The sequence below is a fragment of the Echinococcus granulosus genome (genome assembly GCF_000524195.1).
Source record: "Echinococcus granulosus chromosome Unknown EG_S00004, whole genome shotgun sequence".
Taxonomy (NCBI): Eukaryota; Metazoa; Platyhelminthes; class Cestoda; order Cyclophyllidea; family Taeniidae; genus Echinococcus; species Echinococcus granulosus.
This window is the reverse complement of record NW_020170384.1, coordinates 1633844-1645199: the sequence shown is the minus strand read 5'-3', so window position 1 is coordinate 1645199 and position 11356 is coordinate 1633844. Positions and strand designations below refer to the sequence as shown.

General features: G+C 43.0%; 1 protein-coding gene across 1 annotated transcript in view; it reads right to left on the bottom strand. All coding sequences in view use genetic code 11, as the record gives it.

The window, feature by feature from the left end:
• The window catches only part of EGR_01160 (Serine-protein kinase ATM), a gene marked incomplete at both ends in the record, with an annotated part of 29246 nt that extends 18124 nt beyond the window's left edge, over window positions 1-11122 (bottom strand). The window contains 21 exons of the mRNA XM_024490409.1: window positions 88-590; window positions 897-1058; window positions 1096-1197; window positions 1231-1324; window positions 1367-1611; window positions 2247-2549; window positions 2714-2867; window positions 2904-3094; window positions 3677-5048; window positions 5425-5559; window positions 5801-5910; window positions 5947-6402; window positions 6520-6769; window positions 6804-6951; window positions 6997-7158; window positions 7234-7447; window positions 8499-8621; window positions 8986-10176; window positions 10225-10739; window positions 10778-10934; window positions 10973-11122. Coding sequence (XP_024355228.1) covers window positions 88-590; window positions 897-1058; window positions 1096-1197; window positions 1231-1324; window positions 1367-1611; window positions 2247-2549; window positions 2714-2867; window positions 2904-3094; window positions 3677-5048; window positions 5425-5559; window positions 5801-5910; window positions 5947-6402; window positions 6520-6769; window positions 6804-6951; window positions 6997-7158; window positions 7234-7447; window positions 8499-8621; window positions 8986-10176; window positions 10225-10739; window positions 10778-10934; window positions 10973-11122 — 6737 coding nt within the window. The remainder of the gene's footprint in view (window positions 1-87; window positions 591-896; window positions 1059-1095; window positions 1198-1230; window positions 1325-1366; window positions 1612-2246; window positions 2550-2713; window positions 2868-2903; window positions 3095-3676; window positions 5049-5424; window positions 5560-5800; window positions 5911-5946; window positions 6403-6519; window positions 6770-6803; window positions 6952-6996; window positions 7159-7233; window positions 7448-8498; window positions 8622-8985; window positions 10177-10224; window positions 10740-10777; window positions 10935-10972) is intronic.
• Between the last annotated feature and the right edge of the window lie 234 nt (window positions 11123-11356).

The window sequence follows — 11356 nt, the reverse complement described above, 5'->3', positions numbered from 1 at the left end:
CCAATTTGAGAAAAGATGGAGCTAAAATCGTAGCTATCAGGTCAAAAAGGTGCGGAAAAGTTTGGGGATATCTTAAGGTCAAATTACTTTGGAGAAGCGATCCCGTTTGCAATGGTAATCACACAGTCCAGCTGCTCCACAACCATGGGATCAGGCGACTTTTCAATAAGAAGCTCTCGCGCTCTCTCAGATGGTTTAAGAGCACTTTTCTCATCAATGAAAGTAGCTTTCAACGAAGCAACACATTCTGCCATCGCAAGACGTGTTTCTGGGTCGATTTCCACCAGATGATTGCCTGTTGATAGTTCAATGAGCATGCGGAAGAGTAGCTGCTTTTCGCTAACCACATCACTACAGCCACTACTCCCAGCGGACGGAACCCAATTTTGAATGCTGGACGCCTCCAATAAACGCAATTTCTCCTCGGTGCGCTCGTGTGGGACGGTGACTAGGCGTTCATGGAGTTGTATCGTGGTGAACTCATGTCTGGGCCGCAGAAGTGCTGTCAAATGACGAAGACCTGCGGCGCGATATTTCAGCAACCGTGGATGGCGCAAGAAATCGGTCCACTCCAAAAAGCGGTGAATTTCCTGGTAATAAAGGTAATTTTATTTAACACGCCAATGTTTTAAAGTACATATTTGCATTCTCATCACTGCTAATTTGCCTGTCACTGTATTAGTAGAGCATCATGCTCGTGTAACTTACGACAATAGCCACTTAAGCCATCTTTACAACTGTAATTAAGCTACATCCGGACCGTACACCTTTAGTCCCCAACTCCGGATACTGCGCTGATGGTATAGACTGTTCATAACCCTCCCATAATAATTACTATCCACACCTTTTATTACCAGCATTAGAGATTAATCTTAAAACACATAGTACTCGATTACCTCATCTACATCCCGTCTATTGCATTTGCAGTAACGACTGAAGTGCGGCTGATAAGGGGTGAGGAGGGCATTATTCTCAAAGATGTTGTCAAGATGACAGATTGCATTCGAGAAGCGATTTCCTCCACGCACTTGAAAGAGATGATCTAGAATTTCAATAAGCTAGAGAAAGAAGGAGATCATTCAATTTGACGCTTACATCCTGGGAGAGATCCAAATGCACATCATCTGGTAGAGCTGATAATTTTGAGGCTACCTCCGCGAGTTGATAAACTGTTGAATTGTGCCAGGCGACTTCCAACTATACAACTCATAGTCAGCAATGCGAGCTCACCTGATCGCTTGAGGTGATACAAGTGTTCTTTACAACTGCTTTTAAGATATCTAGTAAAGCAGTTAAGAGAAAACCAATTCTATGAAGCCGATTTCTATGGGAGGACCAGGGTTGATTAGGAGAGATTACAGCCTACCCCTTATATTCCACATCAATGAGATTAACAATACCACTGATAAGACGCCAATTGAGATAGCTATTAGAGGTTGGTGTGGCATTAGGCGAGGACGAGACAAGGAGGATTATGAAGCGAGCCACCGCTAACCACACGGAAACACGTGGATAGTAACCACCAAGAGGATCATACATCGAGTCAGCACCCAACTCGCGTGGATCCTTTAAAAAATGACAGCCTGCCTCCAAAAGAGCCTCCGAGAGATTCTAAGCAGAAAGGACATTTTATCATAATAAAGCACACTCAGGTATGCATTTTTTTTTAAAATGCGATAGCTGTTTTTGAAGTAAATCTAAAAAGTCCTTAGAAAACAAGCAATGGGTACATATCTTTAAATTGGCAAGAGTTTTTCAAAAATATTTGCCTTCCAATGATTTATAAGGGTTGTTCGTGTACATAACGATTACTCGAATAAGTAAATATACCCTGCTTTACCTTTTTAGTCAATTTCCTTCGGCAATTTAGAGTTGTTCCGAAACAGTACCAAAAAACGAGCTAGTGGTTATACTTTTCAAAGTGGTAAAGGAATGGGTTGAGGTCTACGAAACTCTGCCAATATAAGCACAGTCTGTAAGACGATTCATCTTAATCTTGCATAAGGAAGTTTATTACCTCCGAACAATCACTTAAGGTGACTAACACGGTATCTCGGGAAAAAAGTTGCCTACGCTTATTTGAAGTATCTCGGAGGCAAACCAATTACCACAGCCACTCATTTAGGGTATTACTTCAATGTGATACCGAAACTTGCACTGTCAAACGGAGGAAGTCAGCTGGAATTTTGATATCAGCAGTATAATAAACATGGGCCGAAAATGGAAAATACGAATATTCTACGTACCAGTATAAAATCCGCTTTGAAAGAGGCGACCTGCGAGAGTATTCGTGATGCCATTTGCTCCACATTGTCCGCAGCCGAGGATGAGGAGAAGAGTGAACAGGTCAGTTTATCAGTATCCACTTGATGAGTAGCAAAGAGTTCCACAAAGAGGAGAGTTAGACGGGAGACCAAGTGGTAGCTAATCCGGGAAGCGTTGCGGTCAAGGTCGGCGGAAGTGTCACTTGTGAATAGGAGTACGAAGTGGAAGAGGTACGAAGTGACAGCCACAAAGCCCTCTATGCAGCACACACACTTGAAGGCCTTCTATGAAGACAGGAAGGGTGTTAGAAAAGAACTGTTAAAATATGATAGCAGCACTACTCCAGTACATCCACTATTTTATTTTCATAAAACAGATTATTTGTATCTACTTAAGTGAAAATTAAGGCTTGATTTAAATGAGGCGTCAAATTAGAATATGAACAAACCTGATTAGCAGTTTGAAGAGTTCGTATATATGCTGGGAACCGATCTTTCGCAAATAGACATGCTGCAATTTGATTGTACGTAAATCGAGAGGGGTGATTTTCGGCTACGTCGATGCCAGCGATCTGCAAAAATGCGCCGTATTCCTGCGATTGCCTAAAGAAAGGGACCAATCAGAGGAAGAAAAACTACTCCAAAAACTCCTCAAAGGAGGCATAACCCCAAGCTATCGCTGCAGCTTGAAACTCCCGCGGGCACGTCGATAGATCGAAACGACCGTCAGAGAGTTCCCAGAGACAGAGAGGCATTAGGTAGGGCCTCAAATGCAGCCCCAAGTACGCCTTATTTTTGCCAGCTAAACGATTTAGAAACACCTGCAAGCACTGTTAGAGACAAAGTGTAAAGACAAACCCTTCCAACGATGTGTATGGGTTCTATGTGCTTGATCAGTAAGCAGCAAGTGGAAATAATAAGTGAGACTGGTGAGTGAAAGGTGGAGCTTTGTTCCAGAAGCTGAGATAAGGAATAATAAGGAAAATTTTCTTTTTCCGACAAGTGATTGTGATAACCCCATTTCCATCGATTTAAGATCTCAACTAGGAGGAATAGAAGCCAATCGAGTGTGTACAGAAGAGGCGGTGAGGTAATCTTCGTCCTCCCGGAAAGACGACTCACCAGATTTGCAATCAAAAGTAAAAGGGTGTCTTTCGATTCATGTGGCAGACTAAAATAGTGAGTCTGACGTTTGGAAAAGAACGCAAACCTTTGAAAGAAACGAAGTGGTTGGAGGACTGTGCTTGTATCCTCCTGAATTAAAAGAACTTCAAGAGGAATAGCTGGTACTTCGTCACCCAGCAATCCGAGAGAATGGAGCTTAAAAATATTCGATAGATTAATGCTACTTATTTAAAATTAGTATGTAATTCGCGCCATTTCCAACAGCAATAAACGACCTATAAACTTACCCGAATCCAAACACCAAATGAATCGCAGAAAACGGAGCCCAAATTAGGAGGCAGGAAGCCTTCTTCGAATTTGGGCCATCTAGCCCCACCAGCGACCCACGCTGTCTCGGCCAACTTAATAACCTGTCGGGCAATCTTTTCAAAAATTTCGTTGTGGAAAACTTTGTCTCCGACCCCCGTAAGGCAGGCAGACAGGACTATACCAAAATCATTTAAAGCGGTGACGGTTGTAAGAAAAAGGCTCCACCTTTTCAGAACTAACTGGGCTTTCAGTGCATCCTTCAGAGCATCTACGAGACTGCAGAACAAATCGACAACACTTTCATTATCAGTTGGGGAGAAATCCACTTTTCGCAAGTACCGGTGGAGTGCCGCCAACCACTTTGTATCGTAGGCACTTCGCCATGACAGTTTGGTCATGATTTCTTGCAGACACTTCACTGTCATCGAAAGCAGGGAGGGATGAGAGAAGGCATTCAATGGTAGAAGTATTTTTGACTCAAAAGAACGAAGATGAGTAGTAGCCATGGTGTCTTCGGTACCTACAGTCAATTCACATATTGGGGACGATAATTCACCATCATCGAGATCTAAATCAACACAATGTGCAGCAACAGTCTCAGGCAGCTGATCCGTCGACTTGTGCGCAAGCAAACTGCGTATCAACTGACTAAGACGAGATGGCCATTCCTTTTCTGAAACCCGCTGTAGAAGTGCAAAAAGCACAGTTACAAGGCCATAACGCTGTTCCACATCCACTAACACGTAATCCACTGCTTCTCGAAGGCATGACGTTTCAATCATTTTTGGAGAAACTAAATGAAAGAACAGGCACGTCCATAGATCAGATGGTTCTGGCAAATGTGAATTCACAAACTTCTCGATCAGCTGAACATGCTTTTGGCCAAATACTGGAACTGTACTGACACGAGGAAATATTTCAGGAAGTGGGTTTTCCGGACGGAGAAGACAACTCAAGCTCCAATGTAGGAAGTGGTATCGGAGAATATCGGAAGCCGACGGATGTGTGGTAAGAAGAAACACCAAGGGTGGTGGTATTGGCGTAGCCGTAGTACAGACTATCTCTATGGAGGTTTTGGGCCAAATGAGGTAAGCAAACAGGGCCAGACGATAACGCCAGGGGGCAAAAGGATTGCCGAATACTGTGGTTGAGAGTAGGGCATTCCAGAGGGAGGAAAGATGCTGGGCTCGTGACGGTACATAGGCCTGGCTAGCGATACTGACTGAATCCAACCTAAGCAAGCTTTCTAAGAGGCAGGAAATGAGTCTGTCATGAAGAAGAGCACGACGTTTTTCGTTTCTGTAGCGGGAATCTTCTCGAAGGTTAGATATCGACAGCTGTTCAAACCACCTGAAATTCGCAATGACTTATCAAACACATTATGATGCAACAGATATAAAATCAGTGTGCTTTTGGTGGAAAAAATTTGAAATTTTAAATCAGTACTATAGGTTCAAAGTTGTGGCCTCAGTTTCGAAACAGTCGTATGATAGAAATAGATCTTTAAAAAACCACCTCGCTTTTGTCATGGAAGTCGCACGGTCATGCAATGAGACAAATTGTCTTAAATTAAAGCATAAAAATCCAGCCAAAAACAAAACACCTCTTCGGCAACTATTGCATAATTCGTGTCCTCAATGAATAACGGGATGAAGTGGAACTAAGCTACTGATCATGTTCATTCGTTTGGTAGAAAATACAACTTAATTGACTAGAAGAGACCCACAGTAAAGCCTGATTCCAAATTCGGTCAATGCAGGATGAGAAACCGTCAATATTTTCGAGTCCATGTTGTATGTAGTAAGTAGAGATAGCCAACGCCGTCACTGCGGTTGATATTGCAGCTTCAATAGCAAGGGAACTATAAGAGGGACACTAAGACCTAGTACAAAAATAAACCTTTTGGCAGAGCCCAGTAATTTCGAAATTACGTCCAACGCAATGAAACAATTTAAACTACGGAAAGATTCCGTTGCAACAGCTCTTTGCCACTGGAAGCGAAGCACCCAATCAAAAACTGGCCACCTGAAGTACAGACTAGAGCTTAAACGATTTCACCATCAAAAACGAAAAAACAACAGACATGTAGGACAATGACCCACCACAACCAGCCCACGGTATCATCAGCTGACACGAAGTTGAAAAGACGTTCATAAATCCACGGTTGTTGACAATCAGAAGAACGAGCTTTCAATGAATCAAGCAATTCAGTCTAATACAAGTGCCAATGACCGGAAGCAATACCTACCATTTTAAAGGCCTCCAAGGCTTCCATAAACGTGCCAAATGTGACAAAGAAGTCACGCATTCCAAAGAGCTGCAAACAAAGGGAATCCTCCGCTTGAAACCGCATTCGATCAGCATGTCGACTCCACTCAGTGGTATAAAAATTCATCAGTAGGCTAAAAAACGGTCTTATCTCTTCCACCGTGATACAGGCCTTCAAGACAACACTGGTATTGATGATCCACCGACAAAAAGCCAGTAATTCACGACCGGTGTCAACGCAATTTGGCTGGGGACGCCGACTGCTTCGATCGGGTAACAGCAAAGGCTTTTCCTCAGCGATAAAACAGGCATCCGAGAGCAAACAGGCTGATGAAAATTTAGCCAAATCTTTCCAGTTAATGAAGAGATCGTCCAAGACTGGAGATGTTACATAGTAGGCATCTAGAGCATAGGAGTCGTTCAAGCACCCACCAACCTAAATAGTTGGTGAAACCAGGGTTATTAAATGCTTAAGTGATGGATAATGGATTAAATTAAATCCAAAAATAAAAGCAAGGGGCTTTGATTGACAAGAAAAGTGTTTCCCACTTACTGTCTGAGCCAGAGCAGGAGAAGACTTATCGTTGACATCCAAAGTCAGCATATGGAGGTTGGGCGGCACGTACTGACCGCAAGTCTCCCGAAATTTTGGCCAGAGTTTAAAAAGAATGGGCGCACGCTTAAGGAAGCAACCGAACACGGACCTATGAAGATCTGGAGTGATACAGACTTCTGCCACAGTCCATCGAAGCAGACGCAGGAACCACCCCAATCCCGAGGAATCCGACCACCCACACTCAAAACTGTGACGTCAGAGTGTTAGACAGTGAAACCTACCACACAAGAACACCTTCCAGAAGAGACATAAAATTACAATGAAGGGTTCTGCGAGAATGGAAGCACACGTTTTGAGTATGACAAAGAAGCAAGGCAACAGGACCGGATGGAGCAATCTTCATTTGATCGAGACACCAATCCTGAAGGCCTGAGTTTAATGTAAGTCACAAAATAAGACTCCGTGCCTACTCACGAGAGAGATTGCAGATTTCCAGAGCCTGTGTTTCTATTGGGAGATGCCATAAAAGAGAGGAGAGCGAGTCAATTGCAAAGGGTTGGAGGAATGCTAAGGTGGAATCATTTATTAGACCGAAGAGGAATACGAGGACCTCGTCAAGAGGGAGTTTCAAATCAGCTAAAAAAGCAGTTTACAAAATTACTTTACTACTTTCCAACCCGTGAGATAGAAAGACGTTTAAAAGATGAAAACATTCAGAGAATTCAGCCGTCATAATGCTGACATTATTTCGCCTGACTGTTGCCACATGCAGTTCGTCTTGAAGGAGATGCACAATGATATCACAGACAGACTTCCACGTAAAACTGTTGGCTTGACGTCCAGACCATTTATCGGCACTGCTCTTATTCAAATAATTGTGTACGGTGGGTGTTTTGAGAGCGTTTATAGCTTGACTTAAACGGACCTGACAGTGAAGAAATGTAATTAAAGACAAAGAAAAATACCTTTCGATCTCTCCGACTGCTGATTAACAGTGCATTAAATATCTCTCTAACATTTGCCATCCAAATAAAACACCTAAAAATTCGCAGCATTCATCGATTTGAAATGATCCGACTGACGCTGCTTTTGGATCATTATTATCACAATTAAAATTCCAAAAGAGCAGTTTTGAGCTATCTAGACTATTTCCATCAAAAATGCGATGCAAACGCAAAATTAACTCTGAGATCAAAAATACTCCGAGAGTGTAAGGCACGAAGAAGTGGACAATTTGTCAGCCTATGAAAGTTTTACTAATAATCGTATTAATGATAGGTATGTGAAGAAGCTTTGGTTGAGACCTACCAAATCAAACTTCTTAGTTTAAGACAAACCCGAAAAGCAAACAAGAGACCGTAAGACCCTAGTGAAAGAAGTTTCGTGTTTTCATAGGTTTGCAAATAATGCCGGGCTTTAAAACATCAAAATCAGAATAACATTGTCATGAAAACCAGAGAAACTACCGGATCCCGTTGTGGGTCCAAAAAACGCAGCCATTAAATGCGAATAAAGTTAGAAGAAAACTGTGTGGAAACCAAAAGCAAAATACCACCTATTACACAAAACCTAGAAGCCAAATTTCTTCCACTGGAGTGCACACAAGACCCATTAAATCGGTTGATCTGATTTTCACGTGATTGGGCTGGACCTTATTTCATATGATGCGGTTCTTTACGCATTATTGCACCTCGATTCTGACAAATAAAACCATGAAAAAATTAAAGAGTTTGATTGCGCTCAATTGTCGCATCCTAAGACGTGAGGCAGAAACTCGGAAGAGTGACGCTTGTACTTTGCTCGGAAGTTAAAATGTATCCACTTCACACACCCCATCCGTTCGATTTCAAGTCTGAGCAGAATGGTTCCACCCTTACGTCACCGTCGAGTTAGTAAGCCCAGGCACTCGGTACGATGACAATATTGAAATCATCTTAACAAAGGCACCCACACTGCGAAGCAAACCGAGCTCCCACCCAACCCACGAACAACTCGAGCTCCGGGACTGCACCGCGGCCACAAGTATCCCGACCCGCTCCCGCGAGACCAGACTCAGAGACCAGCCGTCCCCTCGGTGCGAAGATGCCCACCACCACCCACTTTACACACAATGCAAACTACATTCACATTAATCAACTAATACAAGTTTTGAGGCGTTTGCCCTCCTGCTTAATAAAAAGAAACAAAGTTGACAATATTCCAGCAAAGGGCGGAGCTTGGATGAGACTTGTGCATTGATCTATGATCTCCGATTCATGGCTAAAACACACGAATAACGATTAACATTTGGCAAGCAAAAGAACTGTTAAATAAATCATGACACTACCTTTCCGATTCCCCTGTACACGTCTCCACCTGCACCAATTGACTTAGAGAACATGGGCTCCGAATAAATCCATCTGTTAACCAACCGACGAAAAATTTCCTCGCAGTCGACCAACTCGATTTTAGGCGAGAAATGACTTCCTCCTGGTGCACACACTTAAAGTTAGGCAAGCGCGCCCAAAAGGGGTTCTGGTGTAGGACAAACGCCAGACATGCCGCGTCAACAGAAGACTGCGCCTTAACGGCTTCAACCAACCACCGTTCAACATATGCCAAGCACGCTTCAGCAGTATCCCTTGACGACGCAACTGAAATGACAATCGTTTGATTCGACAGCTTCGTCCACGGTCGACTGTCTGTATCATCATCCAGCTTCAATTCAATCACGCGATAAATAAGTCGTAGTCGATCGGCTACCAACTGTTTGACCTGCGTTGGTGGCTTCAAGCGAAGTTTCGTAACGCTTAGTAAGCACTGCAACACTCGGGACTGCTCCTCGCTATAAGCACCAGATAGTAGAGCCAAATTTGCAAATACCTCCTCAAAATCTGCATTTGTGTCGTTCAAACTGGCTAGTGTCAGGTCAACGCGAACAAAAAACTCAAGAAGACAGCTAAATTTGAGATCGGAAACACCGCTTTGCGGCTGAAGAGAAGAATACACACCTTCCAATACCGATGTGGCCTTCCTGGAGGACCTAGACTTTGATTTCTTCTCCTGAGCTTTGAAGCGAAGACGAAGGGACCATAGTGAATGCAGCAGGTGAAGTGACTCTGAAAGTGGCTCATCTACTGGTAAATCAAATTCATCTATCGACGGCGCAACTGCGGCAATGCAAAAGGGCACACAAGTCCGAAGGCTGAATTCTTTCAGGCATGCCATGCCTTTCTCAATAAAGAGAGCCCAAAACATACAAACAACTTGACTGGCCACTGTAGAGAAATTGTGAACTGAGGCAGAGGTACGTTTCTTGTTATTACCACTGCCACCACCGCTGCCACCTTTTTGGCGCTGAACATCGTGTTCTAGGTCTTTGTAAATATGGTAGCACCTTCGAAGCATGTCGAAGATGTCAGAGTGCGGCTGAACTTGAAAGGAGGGTCCGGTAACCGGCCATTTTAAGAGGTCTGAAGCCATATCTAGAAAAAGTCGCAAGTACTTTGCAGGTTCCATTTTCAACAGTTCTGGAAGGGGTCCTGACAGGCCAAAGATCTCGGGACAACCATCTGCCGCAAAAGGGATTTGTGCAGCAAATGTAAATAGAAACTGAAATGACTTTACCACGAGCGTCTGAAGCTGGGAACTGCTGATTTTAATACCATTACGCATCTAAAGTAAATGTAGGTGGGATAAAATACGGAACGACATTTTACTTACGCGATGAACTATAGGAAAAACCTCGCAAACAAGTCTCATCCGATGAAAATTCAATACACTAATACATTGTTTCTCAACCAGCAGCTTTGAACCTTGATTATCAGCGTCCTCATCGTCCATCTCTTCGTCATCATCTTCATCAGCTTCTTCCAGGACTTCACCTTCCTCACCTTCATCAGTTTCTAAATCCTCATTTGACTCATTCAATAAGCAAGATCTTGTGGCAGTTACGCTAGCAGCTTCCCTATCAGGTGATTGTGGAGTGCTCGGGGTAGGTTTACAATTTTGCGTTTTGCTGTTGATTGCTTGGCAGTGCTTCTCCTCTGCTGCCATAAGCAGATCAATGAGGTTCTCCAACAAGGCTCCAACAACACTGCCTTCCCCAAGTACGTCCAATTTGTTTGTAAGAAACTGAAGTATGAAGTCTGCTTTTGATTCGACGGTATTGAATACGGAGTTGAGGTATGAAATGGTCATATCCGTCTGAATGCGATGTGGAAGTGCAGTAAATAATTCTAATCCATTAGTAGTAAGAAAATTGAATCAAGCTTACTCTGACACTGCTGACTGACCGGAGTAGACTGCAGTCCTGCGAAAATATTGTTTACTTCTTCTGCCCACCGATTAGTACGCGGCGTATAATTGTCAGCAAGGATTGATGATGCAAGTTTAAAGTTCCCCATTTTTTTAACAATCTCATATTCCATAATCTGTTGACAAACTAAGATTAACTCCAATGAATACCCACCTTTATTTTTGTGTTGTTTGGAAATAAGGCCTTGCAAAGAAGCATTATGCCTTTGCTATCAAAGGCATTCTTCTTTGAATAACTCCTGGCTAGATCACGCAGATACTCGAGATCTGAATCTGACATTTGAATTTTCCTCTTATTGGACATCTCGAACACAGCCGACGACAACCCCGCGATATTCAAAAGCACGCGTATCTTTTGGATCAGTAAAACGAATTTCACATGTGTGTTAGATTAGCAAGCAAAGTTAAACAAGGCTCTGGTAAAATTAGTTAGTGCATTTAAAATATTGCAATAGAACTAGCGACCACGGTCATTGCAATTGTAAATTTAATGACAGGCACAAGTCGCATGTTCAGTGCAAATAAACTGGAAATGTAA